Consider the following 26,282-nt stretch of genomic DNA (forward strand, 5'->3'; position numbering starts at 1 on the left):
AATAGAAACAAGTGATTTATACGAGTTACACTAATAATTTGGGATAACAGCAGTTTATTAGACATTGATATACAGTGGATAATAAGGGCAATTAGGTGTAGGCGATATTCGAACAACAGTTATGTGCTAGCAAAGATCCTACATCGCCGCACATACTCTTGACTTTCGCTTCTCGTTCACATATCAACGACATCTTACGCACACGCATGTACATATATATTTTTTCTATGTATGTATATATATATATATAAATGTATTTCTCATTACAGTATACGAGGACAGCTTTCCCTTCGAAAGTATTATATTTCGAGGTTTTCTTCGCTAAATCACTAATCAATACTCTCATCGTTTGGAAGACGTGGGACTTTGTTGTTGCTTTGCTTCGTTTATCAACTTAGACTAATAATTAGACTAATAATTAATGAGATTGACGACTTCTAAAGTCGGCGCGATAAATCGCCAGTAAAAGAACTTAGTCATATTAATGACATTTATTAGAATGAGACAATATTTTACTTCGTTAACACAATTGAAGTAAAAGATTTAGTTGAATACATACATACATACATACGTATTTCTCGTCGATGTAGACCGTCGAAAAAGGCAAAACAAATTTATAAATAGCACAGTGCTTTAAACATATAATAATAATGAGATTTAATATGTGTAATATAACATATATGTTATAAAAGCGGAGTGATGACATATATGTTATAAATACAGGAGATGGCACATATGGTAAAAGTGCATTGTACAAAAATGTAAATCGTGCAGTTTTAAAAATCTACATGATATTTAAATATATGTTACACTGAAAAAAATGTACTAAATTTTAATAAATATTTGTTTGAATAGTACCAGATTTTTATTAAATTTAAACATATGTTTATTTAATACAGGAATCATTAATTTCAATTATCATTTTTTTATTGAGTCAATTTATTTACTGACGTAAGTAAATATTAAATTAGTATTATTGAAAAAAAATATGTTAAGATTTAATAAATTTTTTCTCAGTATATATGCACAATATTATATATAAGAATTAAATATTTATTAAAAAAAAAATTTTATATCGCGCCAACAATATGTAAAATATTCACACGCATTAAATGGCATTTTATGTACAAATTTTTTTATAATATGATTTACTGATTATCTACAAAAAATTAATATAACATTTGCAATTCTAAATTTTTATTAGTGTAATTTATCTAATAAATTGATATTTTAATACTTTACTACATTAATATTATTACTCTAATATCTATTATACTGACATTAAACTGCAAATATGCGTAAAAATATTACGGAAAATACGATACCAAACGTATCAGTATATCTGCTAATTATATAAGCAAATTAATTAGGAGTCTACAGGGACGAGTATTTCCGTACAAATATATCACTCTTCGCTTAAAAAACGATCATTTACACGGGAATTAATAAGACGTGTGTAATTACGAGAGAAATTCGTTTATGAGTAGCATTGATTACTATGTCGGCAGTGCCAACAACTATATCTAAAAAAACTCGCAACGCCGATAGAATTATGAATAATAATTAACAATAATTCGATAGAATTCTTTTTTACAGGTATCGGTTTACTGGTCAGATGTGAATCATTTAATTAATTTTCTTCTCGAAAAATACATTTTGTCCCTTCTTTGGCGCACAGTGATTGCAAATAAATTGCTTGAACTCTGGATCAACAAATACAATTTAATTTTAACTCCAAATTTTGGCAACATTAGCTGTAATTTGTTTAAAAACTACTTTATAAAAACTTTTATATTTTCTACGTAATATAAAAAATTATCATATTAAAAAAATGTTTATATTCTTATTTCAAATGGCAATAAAAATTCTTATTAATGACCTTTTATATACAAATTTTATATAAGAGCAGATAAAGGATGAATATATTTTAAATAAAGAAAAATAAATCTTTTATTTTTCTTTTTACCTAAAAGTATCAACACACTACATAATAAATTACTTTCTTTTTAATGAATTTTATATTTATTTGTCTCATTGAGGCAGAGTTCAGCATATATGTATAATGCGCTTTATATTTTACACATTATAAACGTTTCAAATTGAATTGACATCACCCGCTATAATCCATCAGCCACAAGCGCTTTCATTTAAGTACATAGGAATAACATCTTTGGCATTAAATTACAAGTAACAGGATATATCGATTGTTTTCTACTTCGAATAATCCTGTATTAATTTAATCCCGGCACTAACTGCGGTTCCCCATTTAAATATATTTGTTTAAACTCAATTAACTGTCGCTACGGCACGGCAGTCGTCAGAACAGAAAAGAAACACGGTGTGATTCGAAGATGCGTGTGTACATAAATACACTTATAATTGTGTAGTTACATCTAGATATTTCATATTACTTACTTAAATGTCTTTTTCTTGTTATTGGCGAGTGAATCGAAATCTATAGAATTGTTCTATTGCAAGTGTCAAACAGATCGAAACGCTTGTGATCGTCATTCGTAATAAATTTACTGTGTTTATAGTACGTATCTATTATTTGTATAATTTCAAATAATGCTCACGAAATAAAAGGAAATGAATTATCATCAATAAATATCAGAAAATTACAGATTATACTTTCTTGGAAATTAATATAAGAGAATATTGAAAATAATTGTTGCATTGCACAATTTATTGTGATGTGCAATCATTACTTTCAATAGTGTGTTTATGACGTTTGAATAATATTACAAATTTCTAACAGAATCGAACTAATTATAAAAAATGACAACCGTTCGCGAATATTCGAAAAAGCATGTACTTTCATGGGTTTGTGTTTTGTATTCTTAAAATTTCAACACTAAATATATGTTTTGATATATTTATATATTTATACTTTTTTTTATATATCTATATTAAATATATATTAATACTCTCCTTTCAATTAGAATTGTTTAACAGTAAATTATAATATACATATATTTTTGTATATAATAGATGAAGTCCATCTCGTAACGTTGTCTTCGCAAACAATCGATAAATTATAAACTTCGTCAATATTCCAACAGAATAACATCCGGTGTTAAATCTATTTTCTATGGAAAATAATGTCATATTTGTGCTATCTATCCCTAACGCTACGGCGATAGAAATTTTCTATTCCGTAGCTATTGGCTGACGATTCGTTGCAAATCGTACAATGGGGACAGAGCAACATTTAAATTCCAACAGATTAGCCACAGTGCTTACAATTTACATTCTAAACGGATTTTCACACAGTCAGAAAACATACTTGCTTTCGTTTCAGTGTATTATGGACAAATTGCAGATTCTGATTAAATTATAGTAAATATTTTTATTTGAATGCGTGGGAATTTATTTTTTTCGACTTTAATTAATTGTGTATAATTTTTAGCAAGCTTGTCAAATAATTTTACCTACGTAACAATAATTTAATAATTTTAACTATTAAGGATTTCAAAAATATTTGAGACATTTAATAAGCAATGGACAAAAAGGAAAGCTTAATAAGAGCGTAAGACACAGTAAATGGTATATAGAATCTTCAAATAAACTGTACAAAAATTAGTTAACAAATTAAATATATTTAATTTAACATGTTCGTAAATATATAAAATATTTGCAAGAAGAAAACATTCTTTTATAAATTTAAAGACGAGAGATTATTTGTAACTTTATACTAAATTTATCAAAAGTAATTTGATATGTCATGCACAAAAGTAGTATACACATTAAAATAAAATTTTCAATATATAAATTTTGAACGACATCCTAATCCGCGTTTCAAGATGAAAATTTTTATTTAAATGTTTCATTTGGAAAGCAGATGTACACTATTATTGCTTCGATTAATGAGTGATCAATATTTTATCACTTGCATAAATATTATCGCGCATCGAGCAGCAAAAAAATAACAAATCTGCATAGCTTACGGCCGGAAGCATCTTTAACTTTGTAACTTGACTCATAACTTCGTTTTTTGGATATGCCGTGTATTTCGTTTAAATCTAGAAAACTTATATACTATGTATATTTTTCGACGTGCAGGTAGCTGCTGCAAACTGGTCGCAGAATAAAGAAGCGTTTAACTACACATCAATCTTTCATTAATATCATCGCCTTTTCTATTCAATAATGAGTCAAATTAAATTATTCTTCTAATGAACTAATGAACTATAGTATATAAACTATATCGATTCATTATATTTTATAAAACATGTTATAAAACAATGAATGAATGTTCACGGATAAATGTATAATAGTCTAAAGAATTCACAAGAAGTGTTTTCCTTGCTCAGTCTAATGAAATTTAAATAGATACTAAATTAATTAGAAATTGATATCTTTACACTATGTGTAAAAGTTTACAAAAAGTTATAATCTTGGTTAATAAATAAAACCTTATTCAAGTAAAATAAATAATTTACGACATTTGCGTTATTAAAATGTAATGTCATTTTAACGGAAAAATCAGAGAAAATAAAACCAGGGATATTCTTTCCCATCGTAATAATACAATCGCCTATTTCTTCGTATGCCTTACGTTCATATTGATGATTCTGAATTTTATGACCTGAGCCTCGAAATTTATAACAGTTTTAGAACGTGTCGCATTTATTATCAGACAAATCACGGATATGGTGTACCAGTCGGCTAATCGCTGCACATCGTACGATTAATGCCTATATTGCCTATATATGGACAGATTTCTTACAAGTCATGGCCCAATCGATCCATCTCAGCCAGGAGAAAATCAACGTCGGCCTCCGTTACAGCGGCACTGGAAATGATGTTCCTGAAGAAGTTGGGCCGTCGATCATCTGGTTGATAACCAACCATCAGAGTGCCAGCTTGCATCATGCGACCTTTCAGAATTGGACATATCTAGAAGCATAAACAGTTCTCTCTTATTCTAAAATTTCTTCGGAAGAAAACTTTTAAAATTGAACTTTGTTCGGCTTTATTAGACATTATACTTTGTATGTCTTTAAATTCATCAAACGCACCTCGCCTAAGATTTTTATTCTCTCCGCGGTATGTGGCATATTTCGTACGCGCGTAGGTAGATACCAAAAACAGACGTTCACTAATTCAGGTTCGAGGATCAAATAATATTTGTCGGGCATTTGTTTAATCCTTCTAACCATGTACTCCGCCAGTTCCATCAGCCGATCCATGTGCTTCTCGAAACCCTCTGTTCCCTAAATGATAAAGTAATAGATTCATTTCCCAGTTTCAATCGCTGTGGAAATACAGCCTATATGTTATTGAGAATAATGCCGAGGAGAATGTTGACGCCTAATGAAAAAGCATGAAATCGCCTTTCTGTAACAATGGATTTTGTACCTTGGCGCGCCATTGCAACCAAAGCTTGAAAATGTCGTTGTGACGCCCGCATTGAATGACCTTATCGCCAGTGTCGTACCTCACGTCGTACAGCTTGTCCGTCATAAACAGGTATTCCGCGGACATTTGGTTACAGCTGATCAGTAGCCCCTGCAAAATGGAAACAGCTCTCGCTTTCAACGTACGAGAGACGGGTGTCTATAACATTTTTCCGATAACGAAGCGTTTCCGGAATTGTTTCGCATGGTTTACGATTGACAGGTCGCCGGAGGAGGAAGAGGGCGAGTCCGTCTGGGTCGATACGACACTTCAACACATGCGCGTGAGGAGGAATACTCAGGATATTGAATTTACAAAATGGCGGATATGCCGCACCAATGCACTCCATTATTGACCACCATTGTTTTAGACAAGATTATTTTTTAATCGCTTATTTACAAATGTTCTACGTCACTTAGAGAATTTTATATAATGTTGATTTACGTAACTAACGAATGCTGTATTTTTAAGCTAAGAAAAAAATCCTTTAATTCCCATGTTTAAGCATTATTATTATTGCCTACTGTCTTCTAATGCTGACAAGTAGTAGGGAGTAATTATTTTATTATTATAGTCATAAATATAAAAAAATAAATACTTTCATATACGCGTCTTGCAGACCTGTATCAACAGATGAAACAACACAATTGTCAATGTTGTAACAAAGCATCCTTTGGACATCGCGCTTCAACGTCAACGGCAACGCGGTCCGACAAAAGCACGACGCGTTCTCCCCTGGATATCTCGCGGCAGCCGGTGCACGGAATTTTAATATCCGAAGGGGAAGTTCGGAGTTAGCAATAACTGAGTCGCGTGGGGAGATAGACCCTCCCCGACAGCGTGCGCTGTAGACGGACGGCAACATATGTTATCTCTTAGTTTAATTAAATTCCTGTAGTGCCAAGCGCCCCGGCACGTAGGTCTACCCCTTGGAATGCGACTAGTGTTGTCTCGTTGCCCTTACGCGATGCAGGAATTTCAGTGCTCTCGGAAACAGGGAAGATTTCTAAAAGTACGACGCCTTAAACGTGGATGTGCAATGTTACTGTTTATTTGTGCATATTATTATTTTAGATATTTATTTCTTAACATCTCAGTCGTGTGAGAATAAAATATTAAAAAAGGAAAAATAAAATGTCAGAAATTGGAATGATATATAAATGACACAAACAAGAAAATAATATTAATAATATTTTTTTATAGTATTTCCTGTTGAATTAGATTACTGATAATAATTATTTATAATTTTGATAATTTAAAGATTTTTTTTGTTTTAATGAAAATATCTAATTAATAACGTTTAATTTCAGTAACTTACGTCTTCCTTAAAGTGAATACTGGAACATTGAAGCAGAGCTCCCATAAGTTTATGTGGGTTCCATGTCACTGAATCAGCTCTGAAAAATCAAACATTGTTGGAATTTCACAAAAATTTCATATTTTCTTTGATATCTAATTTTTATATTTTTAAAAGATATTTAATTTGTATACTTTTAAATGTGGAATTTATGCGATAAAAGTAAATAATAATGTATTTATGTTTTTCTCCTAAACATTAAAGATATCATTAGGTTTCTTTGTAAATGTACAAAGTATAACTTTATGCTAAGAAAAACTCACTTCAATTTTATCTTATAGGAAAGGTCTCTGTGATAACAAAAGTGTATCAAATAAGTCGTACATTTTACGAAAAGTGCAGAAAATTATTCTTCTTTTGCCTTATCAGCAACCTGTCGAAGCGAGCCTTCACTGAGCTGACTGAAAAAGCCAGCCGATCTCAGCTGGTCGTCAAACTCTTATCCACTCCCACGGGAACCAATAGGGGATAAAATATGAGTTATCTTCCCGCCGTGTCCACGGAAGGGGGTCTATCAATTCGAGAGAAGAGCTATTAATATAGCCACGGGACCGGATTTAACTCCCTGGTCCTCGGAGACCCACTCCGACGGTAAAAACCTCTAACCCTTCTTAATCCTTGAAAAAGCATTGTGATATGTGAGAATCCACATTCACATTCCTCGACCCAAATTTGTGGTTTTGTTTTAGCGATTAATGTTGTGCAAAATTATTGAAGCATAAAAGAATTAAAAGAAATCCAATGAAAAATATGACAAATAATAAAACATAGTGTTGTGATAAATATTTGTTATAATTATCTATACATAGATAAAATTATATGGGATTTGTGGAAAACTGAAAAGGTACGTGTTATTTTTTGTAAAACTTTGCTTCAAGTACATAAGTTGCGTGCTTTATGATAAATATTTGATACTTGGCAAGTGACATGTTTATCGCGCGCCAGTCCTGCGTGCTGCCTGAACATCCTGTGAATGATACGAGGGTACTCTTGAAGCACCCTTGAAGCGCGATTCGCGTCATTAACAGACGTTATCCATTATTCACTCGTGTGCATCCTTCTTTATGTTACAAATCGACATACATATCTATTCGTTTGACTCAAATAAACCTTTAATTTGTTTAAAACAAATAGAATTCGATCTCTTATAATCTATATAATTCTTATGTAATATTTTTTAAATACAAAAATTAACATTAACGTCCATTTTCTATTTTTATTTATCTTTATTTTTTGTTACGGTCTGCAAAGAACTTATAATTATTTATACTTTTTTATATTAAATTTGGCAAGCAAAACAAATATTCTATAATATTCTTCATTTTAAATTTGAATAAATGATTGATGCAATAAAAAACTTATTTAAAAGAAAATATTAATTTAGGCAAGAAAGTATTTGTTTAAATTATTTCGTAATTTATCATTTTTTTATATCTTAATTATAGTAATAAATTAAAATTAAAATAGCACTTTATACTTTTTACGTAAAACTTAATATAAACTTTTTACGAAAATTGAGGAGTATTTAATAGAAAAGAAGAATTAGGTACAAACTTTTTTCTTCACATAAGACGCACAGGCCTTACTTGAGAAGCGTGTATAAAGCAAGTGATTAATGCGATTCACAGCTGAAACTGGCGCATACGGCGCCTCTCCATTCACTTTTAAATTCATCCAAGGTGCCAACCCCAAAAGCCGCTTGATATATATTACAGGGGATGTTAATTACTCACACCCTTAGCGTAATGCACGTATATATATGTGAAAGTTCTATGTTCTATATCGGTAACGTAAAACTTACGCTTCCAACTCAATAATGATCGAAGGGATGCTAATAGAATGCTTAATTCTTATCGGCAAGTATATTCTTTTAACGATAGAGAGAAGATAAGTCTTATGAAAATACAAGTCAGACATTTTCTATAGAAAGTAGACGATATCTATAATAATAAGGATTAAATAATAATTAGACTTCCTCAAAAGAGATTAAGAGAAACTAGAAACTTGTAATTAAGAATTCAGAATTGACTTGAAGAAAGTTGAATAAGTACTCTGAATTTCTACTTTTAACAAATGGCTACACTCCGAACTCTGAATTTCACATACACCCGCGCAGTCTTCACCGACCTATCTTTTTAAGAGCGATCATTTCAACTTTACGATGAAGGAGAAATCACAGCGTTCTTTCTCGATTCTGTGTAATCTGGGACGCGGATGTAAAGGGAACAGAGGAGGAAGAAAGAGGACCAACCCGAGAACGAGGGAGGTAGTTCTCTTTGTACGAGTTTAATCCGGCATTGTCAAGGCATGGGCTTTTATTTCAGGCTTGCGGAGGAAGGCACGATGGTGGCCGCGGCGCGTCGATATAAGAGGAGAATTCTGTTCTGCAAATGTGCTCCAGGGAACTGATCCAGCTGTTGCTCATGCGTCGGATCTTTCTATACGCGCCTTTCGTTTGCCATTTTAATCAAGACTTCCAGGAAGGAAGTTCCCGTCGTAATACAGTCCACGCAGAAAAATGACGAACGTTCATCTACGATCGAGATAGCGAAAAAAAAAACTCGTACTGTGATAGTCTCCAGATAAATTGGAAATATTTGCAGCAAAATATATGTTGAAGAGTTTATAAAATAAGTATAAAAATTCATTTTAATTACGAATTTGTCGATTTAAAAAATATCATTATCAATATATTTATTATTATATCTTAACGTAGATAAAATACAATGCCCTTATCGACATTCTTGAAAGATATTGTGGTATATTCTGATAGATGAATTGCCATCTCTTTCTGTACACAAATCATTCCCTAGAGACTTCTCACACCGATTTTCAGGTCAGGGATTGTCTGAATCGAGGGAGCAGATGCGCCTGGATGCAAATCGTGGATTAATCTCGCCAACCCCATGCATGTCTCGTTCGTACCCCTGACCCCTATCACAGCTCGAAGGGTTCCGTTGAATTCGTGTCCACAGATATACAAGGTGAATCACAAGTTGCGCATTTTCTCGCAGATTTTTTTGTAAATATAATTTGCACTGAATTCCGTCTATTAAAACATTCGGTTGATCACTGTATTTTTCCACAATTTTTAATATATATTGTAATTAATAATAAATCTAAAATTTAATTATTAATATGTGAAAAATATATTATCTATTTATAACGTAAAAATATATGTTATAATATTTCCCATTACTTTGGAATACTTGTTCAAATTTCCCGTATAATAAATTATTTTTAATGTAAAAAATTCTCTAATATAATCTGACGCCAACCCCTCATAGCATGCTAATCGCGGTTTATGCGAGCAATACATTACGGGCTGACTGCCTTCGACTATTCTCATGTAAAATCATTTGCAGCGCCTGACGTTCGAATCACAACCATCTTGAAAGGAGTGTATTGATTTTATCCCGTATATGCTATACGCATCGAAGTGTTTTTTAGAGAAGTCCATTATACGTAAGCCCAACTAAGCTTCAATAAACTATAAAACTCGTGGATAGAATCTCCCTTACATCGAACGTATATGCGCGATATTCAGATGCGGGAGTAAGTAAAATTGTAAATAAGGCAATAAGGATTTGTAAAATAGATACATAACATTTATAAAAAGACGTACATAGGAAAATAACAATATTTGATTTGAAAAATGGTGACAAATTATCTATGATAAATTATCTATGATAATTTTAATTAAAAAATGATTAACACAAATTATGTTTATTTACTTTTTTAACTATTAAAATAGAAGATATAAATCAAAATAAATTTTAATATTAAATTTAGCACTCACCGTTCGATGCCGGTCAATCTCGGATGTCTGTACTTTCTCGACAGAAGCAGTCCACCACCCCAAGCCGCCTGGAACAGAAATAAATGATTATTTGACGATAGATTAAATACTCGATGATGGAAAAATGATGAGAAAAATTAACATAAAAGATATGCGAAATGTGGGATTTCATTAAGCACTTCTTAATCTGACTTATAGATCCGGTATTTTCTGAACTTCCCCTGTAACGCGGATACAGTATTGATGCCGTAACTTCTGCCGCTTCCCACATCTATTATTTAAGTTAAGGTTCTTACTCGTTTGGCATTTACAGCTTAAATCGTGTTTGAATGAGCTTGATTGCATAAGCACATCTAGTTTGAAACGGTACTGCTTAAGTAGAAATTCGAAGTTATTCAGTTAAATTGACATCTCTTTTATTATTTACTGTTTTGTAATGTTCTTATTATTTACTACTTAGTTATTACCAGATGGGTTGTGTATAATATTAAAATTAATTGATAATTAATATACATATTTATGCTCAATATCTAAAAAAAATTTGGAAATAAATATTGTTTTATATTACGTTTATATTACATTGTATAATTATTAAGATGTTCAAACAAACGTTTAAAATTATATGTTTTAGAACATAATTATGTACAAAAACAAGATAAATATATATTAAATATTATGTACATATTTCATTTTTTTTTTTTTTCCCCCGAGAAGTGTTACTCACGTCGACATGTAGCCATAGATTGTATTTTTGACAGATATCAGCGATTTCCGGGATCGAATCAAATGCACCGATAACTGTTGTTCCTGCAGTGGCATTCACGAAGAATGGTATATGACCTTTGGCCTTACGCTCCAGGATTAATTCCTCCAGTTTCGATGGAATAATGCGACCACGTTCGTCACTAGGCACCATCACGCAATTATCCGTACCGAGGCCGCAAACGGACGCGCATGATTTCACAGAATAATGGCACTGCAGGCATTAATAATTCACGCTTTGATGAACTATCAATTTCCTCTTATAAAGACGTATAAAAGGTTAACTTTTTGAAATTTATATAATTTTAATTTTTAAAAAAGTGTTTTAACAAATTTATTATCTAATATTTTTTACGCTATATGTAACGACTCTATATGTAACTACTCAATTTTTCTGTAGTTCTCATTTTCTGCTAACAATTATTGAAAGCTGAATTTTGTAAAGAAAATTTTTGAAAATCGTGGGAATCGTGAATTACATTATTAAACATTTAAATTCAAACACGAACCTGATCGGACGTAAACATAACTAGTTGTCCTCCAATAGCAGAGAGTCCTTTTTCTTTATAGTACGGGAACATCTTATGCCTGGCCGCAAGGAAGGCGTAAAGATTGCTAATAGATCCTCCTGGTGCGAGAATAGAATCACCGCCGCTCCAGCCTATAAGCTCGCGCATTTTTTGTAGAACAACATGCTCCATTAGAATGAATACAGGAGCGATTTCATAGGTAAACATATTTGTGTTGGCTGTCGCAGTTAACCACTCGCCAGCCATCGACATTAAATCGAGACCGCATGATAGTTGGTTGAAGAAACGTGGATGTCCTAAAATCAAGAGGAAAAAAGTTTTTTGCCTCAGAGAAAACTCGCAGTCTAATTTCATTTGATTGAAATTTCACTAAAGTGCGTATCCATGTCGAAAATTATGCAAATGTAACGAAAAATTAATTACTACTTTGCCGATCAATCATTCTGACGATCGTGACTGCAGTGATTGTTGACAAGTGGTTCTTAATAGCAAAGTAATTAATAATTTTGACATGGCACGTGTCCAAGTTTTATTGTGTTACACACGACCTTGTAATGTCGAGTAAGTTAAAGGCATGCAAGAGGAAAGGCGGTAAGAGAGAGATTTAAGCTCTTCCCGAGTACGTTGTCATCCGCTCGGCTGAACATCGCGCGAGGATCAGGCCTAATGCTTCTATTCGATGGGAGCCTAGCCTTCTGATGCAACTAGGGGAGCGAGTACTTTATTTTCTCTCTCTTTCTGACATAAATTCCTAGACATTTCAGCCTTCTAATCCGCTATTTGCGTTCCGCCTTAAACTCATTTAGTTTAAATCATATATAGTATTTAAAAAATATTCATAAAAAGAAGAAAATGCGAAGAAGCTACAAACAAAGAAAAGAAAAATGATTGATCAAAATTTAAGAAAAACATTTTCTCATATTTTCTTTCATATTTCATCCGGAAACAATCAATGGAACTCAGACATCACATAAAAGAACCCTACGAATACTATCACCTTTTTTAGGATAGCGTAAATCCCTTGATCCTTGAAATATGATGGATTCACTTCTTCGAATATCCGGTATCGAAAAACTTTGACCCTCGTGTGCTCAATAATCTTATGCTTTATCTCACACATGTTGATATATGAGAGGCGTTGTATAAAACATTAAACGGACTTAAATATCTCAAATTGATATTGCAAAAATTATTTTAAATATTATTTTAAATATATTAAATAGCATTTATCTAAGAAATCGAAATTTTTAACACTGATAATATTATTACAAGTTTATGAGAAATAATAAGTAAACGCGTTATTTGTCTATTTAATCACACTTTAATTTTCTGATTTTAAGCAATGATTGACACGTGGTATCACGACGAGCTACGGACATTGCCCTTCACTGATGGCAACAGCCTGGGATTCGATGCGTGGTAAAGTCGAACCGACGTTAAAGGCCTAGTAGGATAATCTCCGATTCTTGTCTGAGGATTCTCTTCACAAACGCGGACCACGTATTTCCATTAAAGGAATTCCATTAATGGAGCGATTGTGCATAAAATAGTATAAATATTGCTTAAAAAATATTATCACAACTATAAATCGAAACGAATGATATTCCTCTTATTAACTATATGCTTTATAATTGCTATAGGAGAAGATGGTACAATTTTGAACGAAATAAGATTTGAATTCAACTTTTCAAGTTTAATTTTTTCCTGTTTGGTACTCTTCAATGTTCTCCATACAATGAGAAAATTATCGAACTTAAACTTCGAAAATTGGATCCAAATTTTGTTTTGTTTAGAATTGTACCATATTCGAAATTGTACCACTTATTTTGTACTTTTTAATCTCTATAATACTAACAGTTTGTGTTACTTCTGCTCTAAAAATTTATATCATTTTGCAAACACCTGATAGACATTATTTTCTCATCCATCTTGAAAGAAGTTTTGATCATTTCAATAATCTTTGTAAATAGTTACATAGACCATCATCGATTGAAGCATATCAATGGTTTGGCACGAAAATCGCCTCAAACACGATATCAGATGGTGGTATTTGCCGTTTGTCGTACTGTTATTCGTAATTATCTCGGTCCGTGGATCGTGGCACGCGTCCGGTTGAGGGGTCTGCGAGAAGACGATCTTCTCTCTTCTTCCCGTCTGGCAGGGCGACAGAATAGCGTCCTAGCCAAGGGTGGAACAGGATTCGATGGTCCGAAGCGCCCGCATTTTGCGCGTCACACGCGTCGCTGCTCGACTAGATTGTTTGCAGAGGCTCTCAAACGACTGCACGCGTATATACCGTTCAGGAAAACAAACACGTACGACCAACTGGTGCAAGATAAGCCGCTTTGCGTTATGTAGATTTGTGTCGCGAATTCAGGATTGTGTAAAGTTCTAGCAAGTTCTTATAGAAAATTACACTGAATTAACTGCTCTCATATTATTAGCTGATATTTTCGTTTCTTATTTATACAATTTCTACTAATTTCGTAATTTTTGGATATGGACGAATAAGAATGATGATGAAACGAAGATTGATGTAATGAGTTTTGAGTGAAATAAACTGATTTACAATATAAATTCAAAGAGATTATGTTTGGTTATATCTTATTTCCTTTTGTAATCATATGTTTGCGTTTAACTAAATGTTTAACATTGACTGTGTATCTATAGATTTCGATTTTCTGTTACAATACAATACAATAAACGATTTGTCTCAACCGCGGTTGGTTCTTCGTAGCGATTATGCTATCCAGGGAATCATTTTCCGACTAATTTGCTCCTGCCCTCGCATAGTCGGGAAAAAGAGAAAACGCAAGGAGAACCTGCTTTGAGCAGGCTGCGGTGATATATTATAGGGCTCAGGATTTGTATGGAGCGAAGTGTGTAACTCGGGCTTAACATTAATATTGCGCAATCAATCATATTGCTCATAAGGAAGGTAACATTGTGCTTGGCATTGCTGTTATATTATAAAGCACTTTGCAAAATATTGTATTGTAATATGCTTCTTTTACGTCTTTTGTTCATATTGTGAAAAATTGTAACTTTTATTTTATTACTAAAATATATAAATGTTTCTACTGAAAGATAGGAATACTCTGTAAATTATTTTACATTTTGAGAAAAATATATCATAATATTTAATTATGTATTTTAATATCTAATAACGTCATTTTATAGCGATAAATTTTATAATATTATTTCTTTCCAATCAGATAACTTATAGTAAATAGGTGCAATGTTCTTTTATTCTGCCAATAGGAACTGCGTATTTTAAATGCTTGATACGTTCGATCTTTTTTAACAAAAACCATCATCGGAATAGCTCCCACGTGATACGGCGATTTTCGCATTCCGTGACGAACCGATTTGCGCATTCCACGATGAACTATCGATATCAATTTAAATTCCTCCGCTGCAGTTTGATGCTGCCGTGCAAAAGCTTCGCGAAATACCGCTATCCCTATATCGCGTTGTACCCTCTGCAGCTGGGTTTCGCCCCTATTTACTGTTTCCCCTCTATTCTACTAAGGAAAAATCATGTAGAAATGGCTCTTAATTACACCAATCCTATTGAAATTCGCCACCCCGATAGTGCCCCGATAGTACAAACTTATGTTAGCAATAACGTTGGTATTTTTATATCACATTTATAACATAAAAAAAAATTTAAACAATTCTATTTTGAATTGTAGTTATGTAAGAAAATTAAATCTATTAATTATTTTTTAAGTTATTGTATTATTGTATTACTTGTGACTTTATGTTACAATTTTTTATAATTGTTTTATTCCACAAGCAATTGTAATCTGTGAATAAAAGAAAGATCATCCAATTCGAGATATTATTTCATATATAACAATAAAAATACAGATGAAATGGATTACGCGAAGTATCGAATATCAAATAATATTCGATATGCATGTTATGTGACCTAGAAAAAGAATTATATTCAATTCGATAACCTTCAGCTTCTTTTCACGCAGCTGGAATTTCGATATGTCACAGATTTCTAGAGTTTATACAAGTTTTGTGGATTGTAGTATATGGAACATACGTTTTGTTGAATTCTGTTACGATACTTTATCAATGAATATGTATTGAATATATTTATACATAAAGATACGAATCATAAAAATTTAATCATTAAAATTAATCAATCACAAATTGATTAGAGATATTGTCATTTACAATTTGTCAATAAAAATATCTTCCAATATACACTGTTTATATTGTTTAAATACTTTAAATTAATTTATATATTGTAAATTTCTACTTTCCTATTATATTTTTTTATTTCAGAATAGCATTAGAAACTACTATATTATCGTTGCGAATACATTTTTTTCCTTAAAGTGCTACGCTTATAATCACGAAAAAAACGAATTTTCGTAAATTTTTTAAAGAGAGAGAGTATGTATAGATTTATATAAAAGGTGTAACAGTATCTCAAATATCTTGCGATTTTGAAAAAGTAGTTTTTGAGAAAAATTTATTCGAAATTTCAAGTGCAGTCTATACTGAATATTTTTCAACTTACACAGTCACCTATTCCAAGATTATATAACACATATACTTTCAAAAATGTAGTTTTTGAAAAATCGATTTTTTTTTCAAAATTTCTGACTAGGCGTGACTACTTAATATTTGTTTAAATGTTTAGATTGTATTGTTTTATCAATTGTACTATTATTATCGATATCTATTAACAGGTTTGATTCCATAAACCATTCCCGATACCGTATCGTTATCGACACCTTTCAACATATTTCTGATATATCCGTCCTTCTAAAAGAACGACTTCTACATCGATACATATCAGTTGATATTCTTCATGGCTAGAACGTTTTTCTATAGCCGAGTGTAGATCTCCCTCCCTCGCTCTTCCAAACCTGATATGTGAAGGGCTCCCGAATCTTGTGGTATATAATCTAATAACAAGTTTTTGTCGGCACGTATCGTGCACGCGCCCTTCGATAACGGGGGGATGATCACGCGGCCCTCAATTCCTTTTACATGGGCTGCGGACAAACGGGATTCCTGCCTAAGTTTAGTTAGCTCTGTCCTATTGTACATTACCATCCATTCAAGCTGGTAATCGAATCCTACCGAGATAGCGAACTTTCGCACGCTGGGAGATTCGCGGTTGACTTTTGGTATTTCATCCAGCCTTTATATTGCTATTCAGTCGCATCGATAGATAAACGTTATTAAAATAAAATTCTGTAAACTAAAACTCGTCTATGTATATTGGATGCATTTATCTCTCTTTATTCGTGTTTTGTTAAAGTAAACTTAGTTTTACTAAAAAGATTGAAGAATAATTTATTTTGTATCGTGTAAAGTTTATGATAAGAGATTTGCCAAATTGATAAAAAAATTCAAAAAGAATCAAAAAGAATTATATTCTCATACAAAGACAATAAATAATATACGTAGAAAAATTAAATTATAACTTTCTAAATTTGTTGTTTTATATATTTATTAAAATGTTATTAAAATTTTCATGTGACAAAATCTAGTTGATCATTAAATATTAAAAGAAGAAGGTTTTACTTTACATAAATATACATATAAAATAAATTTTTTAATTAACTTATATATTTTTAAAAAGAACTTATGCAGAAGTGTAAAAATAACGAAGTAAAAATATACATAGCAGCTTTTTCTAGAAGATGTTTTATTATTTCCAATAATACGGGATGTGACATAAAAGAGATGGCACAGAAATATCTGTTCTATAGTTATCGTGTGCGTCTGTCCATTTATTACAAACGACGTCGGTGTCTATATTTTGAGGGTTGGCCGATAGCCGTCGAGTTTCATTGGCAGTGTCTGTCGCTACCTTATCTTCACCCTTGCGAGCGCGTATGCTAAATTGAATATGAAATTATGTGGCTTATCACCCTAAGGGATAGGAACGTGCGATAGCACAACGTTAAAACGCTACTCTTGATAGGGCTTTCACTTTTTGCAGTATTTTTTGGTCCACTATCTCAACGTCATGCATTTTATGTTTAGCGTTGACATGAATTTGAATAATTTTGACGCATAAATATTTTTATGTACACAGTAAAAAATAAGTCTACTAAGAGTTTTTTTTGCGTGCATATGAAATAATTTTAGAAAGCTATAAAAATACAAAGAATAGAGAGGCTCTTCAGTAATAAAAATCGGCGAACGAATAATTATTTGATACGTAAATATTTACATTCCTATAAGTATATCTGTTTTTTTGTAACGTCGCTAAATGCTTCAGTTTCGAAACATTCAAGACGTCTCAATTAAAATTCAAATAAAAATTTTCCCACAAACGCATATATTAGATGACCATAGTCGAAATATTATCTGTATCATATAACAAAATTGTAATAAATTTGAATTTGCAAAATAATTCAAAATTGTTCATTTTTGATATTAGTATTTATTTATTCTCAAAAATTCAAGCTTTTATTCTTATTATTATATTTTTTCCAAAAAAGTTAGTTATAATTAAACTTTTTAATAATTATGTGACGACTGTTTTCTTTAGAGCATATACATTTACTTTTTAGTATAAAGACTCTAACAGTAATTAAAACAATGAAGTAATTTATACATTTATATGTCTAATTTCTATTAGTTTATTCTCTATTATTGAAAAGATTTAAATATTATTTATTAGATTTTAAAATTACATATTATACACTTGTAATATTACTTACAAAATTACAAGTATTTTACTAACAGTCAACTCATTTACAGACATGGTTAATGAATTAAAAGTTGTTTGAAAAGTTGATTGATGTTAGATCGAAATTTTATTATTTGTTTTAATATAAAAGAAAACAGAAATAGTTTGAATATTCTTACCGGTCTTCACTTGATACTTCAAAGTTGTAGAACAATCTAATAAGAGTTGTTGGAGAGTCAATCCGGTGTCAGGAATTTCTAAATCAAGTAGACGCATCATGTCGGCAGGATGATGAAAGTCGAGGATCTTCGCATTTCTATCATTCGTTGATTTGACGAAGTCCAACAGGATGTCCACTACCTTCATCAAGAACTCTCTAGTCGCCGGATAACCCTCTGCATTATGCGGCAGAATGTCTGTGAACAAAATAAAAAATTGTAAGCGCGATTTCTTTGTCTCGTTCATTTGTTAAATAATGATTTTATGATAACCATCAATAAAAAAACACGTAATGAGCGGCACAATCATGCATGCATAGATTTGATTGAATCGTTAATGAGTTTTTGAAACAAATTATATATTATTATATAATATTGTTGTATAATATATTTTATTATCAAATTTAATCTTTATAATTTTTAGAAATAAAATAGAATAATATTTATATAATAATTTAGCTGCAATACAATGCAATAACCACGATAACTCTCTAATTGTTGAGATCAAGTGAAATCTCTTCTACTATAGCAATTAATACCGCACTGACAAAATTCCTTTTGGCTGTCATTCAACCTACCATTTTTGATAGCATCCTTGAAGACAACGCGCGATTTGAATGATTTCACCTCATCAAACAATTGAAAGTATAGACCTATATTGACACACTCTCACTTGTTTGGTGGGATGACACCATCTTATGTATATTTTTCTTCTCTCTTCTCCTCTGTTCACAGCGAACTTGTCTGATATCTTGACACTATGTTTGTCTATTAATACAATAGCATGCAATTTATTGCACTATCATGCACGATACAAATTATTTCAATAAATATAATTTTCAATATAAGCTTTATTCCTTTATTTAATTAATATCAGAAATTCTGAAAGATATCTTTATACTAAATTAAATTATCTCTATATTAAACTTACTTAATTTATCATTAAACTTATAAAATTATTAATAAAATTATAAATAAAATTATATTAATATTCAAATATATAATTTTTAAATTTTACATGCTAAATATCAAAATTATTTTCACAATTGCGAGCAAAGTATATAAGACAATGTTTCCTAATAATATATATGTATATGTGTGTGCTAACTCTGGATCGTTGAATCATACATTCAATGAAGACAGAACAAAGTCGTTGCAACATTTCAATGCGCTCGTGGTAAATCCTCGGTAAATTGAACTGTCCTTCTATCGTAACGTAACCATAAAGTATCCCATGAAGTGAACCATCCCCTCGTTTTCCCATTGCATTAAGGTGATCCCATGGATAAACAGCAGAGCTATATTATGAGACTTTGCTTTTAAATTATTATTTAGCATTTTAAGACGGTAAGGTACGAATGAGATTTCTTAACAAAATGTACAATTACATTTTTATTTTCATATCTTTTAATATTGTAAAAACATATTGTATTCTATTATTTTAAAATATATATTGATAACATTTTATATAAAAGGAATGCCAGAATTTTGTAAGTTTATTGTTAATTGTAAGCACGTTATTGTGCTTCATTAGTTTAATATAAATTTAAATAACAATTTTATTAAATCTTTGATCATATAACAAAAATTACTTTAATATTCGAGAGAAAATATTTTCTAAAAATAAAAATTTCAAAAGACCGTCCTTGGCCAGTACTTTTTTTTTTTTAAGTTTTGCTCTTCGATCGATAAGAGTATTTTTTCAATCATGATCATAAGGACGCTAAATAAAAGCCGACTAAAGAAAGAAGGGCGTACGAAAACTTATGGTGAATTGCCTTGAGCCTATGGTTAGACAAGGAAAATCCCCGGCTTCCAGCGGTCGGATTCAACTAATCCAGCTCCATCAATCTAATGTCCAAAGACCTCCACTTTTTTCTCGAGGTTTATAGCACTTTTCGAGATACAAATAAGCCCGTAGCAGTCGTTCAAGATTTCATTACGTTATGGGCATCACATCTAATTGGTGTCTGTGTTCTATTTACTAATTAATATTTTTCGTTAGAATATGTAATATCAGAAATTCTGAAAGATACACTGTTCGAATATATAACAAATATATACAGTTTTAAATGCGATAATTTTTCGTATTCTAATCCTATACGTGATATTTTATTGATTTTCTCAAATGTATCGCTCGGAATCGATATATCTACCACTGTATAATTATTTGGTACCAGATGTGTCTAGACCCTCGCATTTCGACTGTAATCAAAGTGCCTTCTGAGGGTAGTTACACATGGCAATTAGTCACACCGATTTATAAGCCGGATTATGACCTTAATTCATAGTAATACCGCAGATTTCGCGTTACGACGTAATTCACTTATGTTTTTACATTAAATTCTCGTTTTCGCGCGAGATTTATGATCGTTAATTGTTTAAAAATTAATCTTCGAAGCAAGAATCCATTGAATATTGACAATTCTACAAGCAGCACGCACGTGTCGTTATCGGTCGCTAACACTTCTCGAACGACGAGGATGACAAACCCTTCCGTCTCCCTGTGGCGTGTAATCTGTCCTCAGCCACTCGGCACCTACCAACCTCTTTAGAATAATTCTAAATCCTCTATTATTATGCACCCTTCCGACCGACAGGCCTTACGAAATTAGGACAATATTGTGACTCTTTGATTTTGCTCTCAAAAAGCCAAACCTGCGTTTGCGTGAGATTTGCGTACATAGAATGTATTGATAATTTGTTTTTTTATTTTATTTTATATATCAATTTTGTGAGTGCCAAACAATGCTAATGAAATATTACAACTATTATTATTATTATTACAATTGTAGTTTAATATATAAGTGAGAAGCAGCATTCATGCATCACACGTTTATTAGTTGTCCGCGAGGTATTTGTCTTTTTACCAAAATCATGCAGTGATACTCTAATATAAATATTAACTAAAAATGATCTCATAATTGTCACTTACCCGAGTACTTTAAGTTGCAATGCTCTTTAGAGAGCGAATAAGTGTTTTCGGAACTCATTAGTCTGGTAGGTGAATGCGTGCGTGCGAAGTTCTGAAATCCAAAGTAATAACATTCCTTTTATGATACGCTTTGCATAATTTAACTTATACATAATTTTTAATTTAATTGGATTAATTTCTAGCAAATATTAAAAGTAAATTTTTATTGATCAGAAATATTTATTAATCAACTTAATTTAAATTAAAAAATCACTTATATAAATTAACCATATTAATTGTTATAAATATCGGCAATCGCGTGTGCTGGAAACTAAAAAATTAACACGGTTAGCCTAAAAATCCCTAGTTGTAGTTACGATTGAAATCAGAGAGATAGACATTGTCGACAATGTTTCCACAAACACTATGTCCATCGACTGGTATGCAATATGTACAATTCACTCATTGACATATAAACATTGGAGATATATAATTTCCGTGTACTATTATGAAAAGTTTCGGTTTGTGTTGTACAATTTAAATGTCATACGTATTCGAAAGATGAGTGGAATCTGAGGAATTATATTCCTTTGTAAATTTCAATTGGTTTCATCGATCAAATATAAAAACAAGGACATAATCATAATGAAATAAAGGTATTTGATAAAGACATTGTCAATGTGTCGAACTCTATGAGCATCTAAATGAGCAGACGTAATGAATGACGTGCAATGTGGATGCCTTACATATAAGTATTCCTTGATCGCTGTGATTTTAGTGCCGATCATTTGCACATTGTCCATGTCTCTGCTTGTGTCCCTCGCCTCAACAGTTCCTACAACAATCAACAATAGATTTCGCTTCAGTCACGACGTACTGCGGCGTCGAGTCTTCGGCGAGTTTCAGCGTGATTGCGAAATTGTTAAGCGAAAATTGTCGTGGTAACCACGATAGGCTGAGCGACCGAAGAAACATGGACAGAGAGCAGTTTGTGGACTTTTTTAATTAATTCCTAGAACACAAAGCTTTACCACTAAAAAATATCATAAAAAATCATATTGAAAAGTATATTGCAAATTCCATGCTAACCGATCCATATTTATTCTTTTCTCATATTTATTCTTTTTCATCAAACATGTGTTTTTAAAGCAAAAGCAGTAATACTTAAAATAGGCTCTCTGAAACCATAAATAAAAATATATAGAGAAATAAACGTTAGAAAATTTAAATAATAATTAATAAAAAATTAATTTAAAAAAAGAAAAATTATATTAGGTGTTGGAATTAATTCGTAGCGTTTTACAAGTGATGGGAAGTACTTTCATTAATGTATTTTTTAATGCTCATGTGAAATAAATAACATTCTTTCATTAAAAACGCTACGAATTAATTCCAACAACTAATACTATTATGTAAAGAATTATAAAAAAATAAAAGACGGAATTATTATTCAAATATAAAGAATAAAGTTAATAAAAAGTTATTAAAAAAATAAAATAATATAATATAATAGTATATAACATCGAGTGTGTGATTGCATAAAAACATGTGCATAAGATGGTTAAAAAATCCTTGAATATGCTAAAAGTCGCTTTTATTGTCTATGGAAGTGAATTTTAGAAAAAAATGAAGAAGGAAATTTTAGTAAGTAAAAATACAATACTTCGAAAAAGCACAGATCAATCATATTCAATCGGGTGCTATCGCAGATGGAAGACAAAAGAATTCGAACTTATAATAAGTATAATACACACATATAAAGTCGTGAGAATTGAACAGAGCATACAACGAATAAAATTTAGTTTATCATTAGTTATGTTCAACAGAAAAAGCAACTTTGCAACTGTTGTAAAACTTAATATGACTAGTTCTTTTTCTTATTTCCTTAAATCAATATTATGAACCAATCATATTAAAAACTTATAATATAATAGTTGCAAAGTTGCTTTTTTTTATAAACGCAGCTATTAACTATTTTAGAAATATGTACCTAACCGTAGAGTAAGTGAACTCAGACTATAAATCGCTCTTTGTGTTCTAAGTTTAAAAGGGTAGCCTTCTTGAATTTCTCAAGCAATCAGAGATCGCTTTGCTCTCTGAATCAATAGAGCGGTCCTGGAAGCATGAGAAATAAGCTGGAAAAAATCCGGAAGAGACCACCAATTCCTTTATATAACATTAAAACATGCACTAGAAGAAAATGTAAAGAAGAGATTAGAATGTTTATGAAACATGCATGATTAATGAATGTATTGAAAGAAAGAATATATGATATTACATACTAAGATATATTGTCATTATTTATTTGTTTGTATCAACATACAGACGCTTTTTATATTTTAAAGTAAAGAAAAACACGCGTGTATATAATCTATATTAAGTTTTCGAACAGAGTTTAAAAAATAGATAAACCTCTTTTGTAACAAGTGGTGTTTTAATTTAATAATTTTTTAAAAATCGCAACATTATTGTGTGTGTGTGTGTGTGTGTGTGTGTATTTTAGCAATATTATTTTTATTTCACATTTTAATTTCTTCTTCAGTTTTTACGTAAGTATCCGTTTTTCAAAAAAATCACGTGTGTGTTGTGTTCTTAATATTATTTCTTATTTTGCATTTTAATTGCTTCTACAATTTTTTTTCTGACAATTTCCGTAGATACAATTTAATTTTAAATTTTCGAAATTTAAGAATTTTTATAAAGCAAAATAGCAAATTATATATCCTTGCAGAAAAAAGATTATTATGATGAATATTTGAAAAATTTATCTTTACATATATAAATGTTAAAATTTTTTGCTTCTATTTATTAATTTTTTTGTTTATTATTTAAAAAATCTCTTTCAACAGTTATTATTATATTATTATACATCAAAATTATTATACACATTCAAATTTTGTTATCACTAGCTGACTAATTTGCTTTGATTTCAATAATTTTGTTAAATATACATACTGTACAAATTCTTTCCAACTCCATATCTTGTAATTTTATAAATCATAATTTTTTTTAACGTACAAAATAAAACATTACAAATCAAACATTCCTCAATTTTGTAACACACATCACAATTTTATACAAAAAAATTGCAAAATAGTAAGAAGAAATGATTTATTTACTAGAGTACAACCTTCATCTACTCACCTAATCCTGCCTTCTTCTTCGCCGGATCTTCTATGCGGCCGGATGGCTTAACTTATAGTCTCAGCGGAGGTTAGATTTTGCCCCGAAACAAACGTAGATTTTAGGGATGAAATGCCGACGGAGTAGCAAAGCGACGACGGGCTTCAGGGTGGTTTCCAAGGGACTGCTTCGTGTCGAAAACGCCTGGACGACTCTCGAGCTTCGGCCTGACTCGGCCTGCCTCGAGCCTGCCTGACCCAGTTTCATCTCGCGCAACCTACGCAGCCACCCTCCCCAATCGGGGGTGCTTTTACGTAGGCGTGGCCGTGTCCAGACGACTGGTGGGAGTTGAAGGATAAAACACAGTGGTAGATACCAGGGCGTGTCGCCATTTCACCAATCCCAAAGCGAACGTCACTTTTGACGTCAGAGGGAAGAAGAGTGTAAAGGAAAGCGAATATGCCAATTTTTCTTTTTATTTATTTTTTTGTGTTCCAATCTTTTTGTTTATCCTATTCGCGTGTGGTTTCCATGACAGAACTATCTGTTACTATACTTTTGTGTATTATTCAATTCATCTAAGGTCATTGAGACGAAAAAGGGTTCAGCAAACAAGAATCTTATCTCCAGACTACCAATGAAAGATGGAGATAGATTGACGTTCAACATAATTCTGAGAGATATGTCTATAAACTTCTAAGGCATGCATATTTCAACAGTTATGTCATATACTCTTTATGTCGTTGCACTTGACGATAAAATGTTAAATGTAGAGATACAAAACATAGAGAATTATCAGTTAAAAATGTTGCAATTTTAGCTTTTTTATTTATAATCTTAGAAACAAAATAATATTCAAGTTGTTAAACTCATTAATCATTTTATTGTCTTATAAAATCATAGCACTACTTGCAGCTTTTTAAAAAAGAATTTTAAAAAAAGGATAATTAGAAGAAGAAGAAAAATAAAACTAAAAGAAATAATAATATTATTATATAAATAATATAAAATAATGTTATTAGAGAAACAGTTATCTTTCATTCTTTAGCCTTTCAAAATTTTTTATCAGTTAGAAATTAAATAAAATCAAACATCAATAAACAGATCACTTTATATAATTCTTTTATAGACTAAATCTCTCTTTAAAGTAGTAATCAACGTGTCATCGATTTACCAATCAGAGGACAATGTTGAAATGTTAAGTTTATATCTCCAGGTACATCTAGAACAGAAACGGAACGCTCATTAGGATGCGCAACGGGCTACCATAGAAGAATCTAATTGCTGATGGTCCGATTTCTTCCGCAGAAAATGTCGTGACGCCTGCGTCGTCTTTCGCCGACAACGGGGGTGGATCGGGGCTAAAGAACGTGAACAGGTAGCAAACAGGGACAACGTTACTAGAAGAGGAAGAAACGATTATGGTTACACCGGCGGGGGTGGAAAAGACAAAATGGACGGCAACCAATAGAACGCTGGGACAAAATGGCCGTCGGTGAATTTAAT

At 31.4% G+C, this 26,282-nt stretch overlaps 1 protein-coding gene across 4 annotated transcripts; it reads right to left on the minus strand.

Annotated features, from left to right (window-relative positions):
• Positions 1 to 37: 37 nt before the first annotated feature.
• Positions 38 to 25,059, minus strand: Gad1 (glutamate decarboxylase). Of its 4 annotated transcripts, XM_011065001.2 has the most exons (12): positions 24,798 to 25,059; positions 23,644 to 23,768; positions 22,400 to 22,488; positions 21,675 to 21,765; positions 18,701 to 18,937; positions 11,828 to 12,144; positions 11,281 to 11,532; positions 10,557 to 10,624; positions 6,719 to 6,797; positions 5,362 to 5,511; positions 5,022 to 5,216; positions 38 to 4,899 (listed from the first exon to the last, which is right to left on the minus strand). In XM_011065001.2, the coding sequence occupies exons 3-12, from the start codon at positions 22,454 to 22,456 to the stop codon at positions 4,726 to 4,728; spliced, it is 1,620 nt and encodes a 539-aa protein (XP_011063303.1). In that variant the 5' UTR covers positions 22,457 to 22,488; positions 23,644 to 23,768; positions 24,798 to 25,059; the 3' UTR covers positions 38 to 4,725. The 4 variants fall into 4 exon arrangements, with proteins under 4 accessions (XP_011063303.1, XP_011063302.1, XP_087262452.1 ...); XM_011065000.2 differs by lacking the exon at positions 23,644 to 23,768; XM_087406326.1 differs by lacking the exon at positions 22,400 to 22,488.
• Between the last annotated feature and the right edge of the window lie 1,223 nt (positions 25,060 to 26,282).

The sequence above is a fragment of the Acromyrmex echinatior genome, chromosome 5 (assembly GCF_024713525.1).
Source record: "Acromyrmex echinatior isolate Ae372 chromosome 5, ASM2471352v2, whole genome shotgun sequence".
Classification (NCBI taxonomy): domain Eukaryota; kingdom Metazoa; phylum Arthropoda; class Insecta; order Hymenoptera; family Formicidae; genus Acromyrmex; species Acromyrmex echinatior.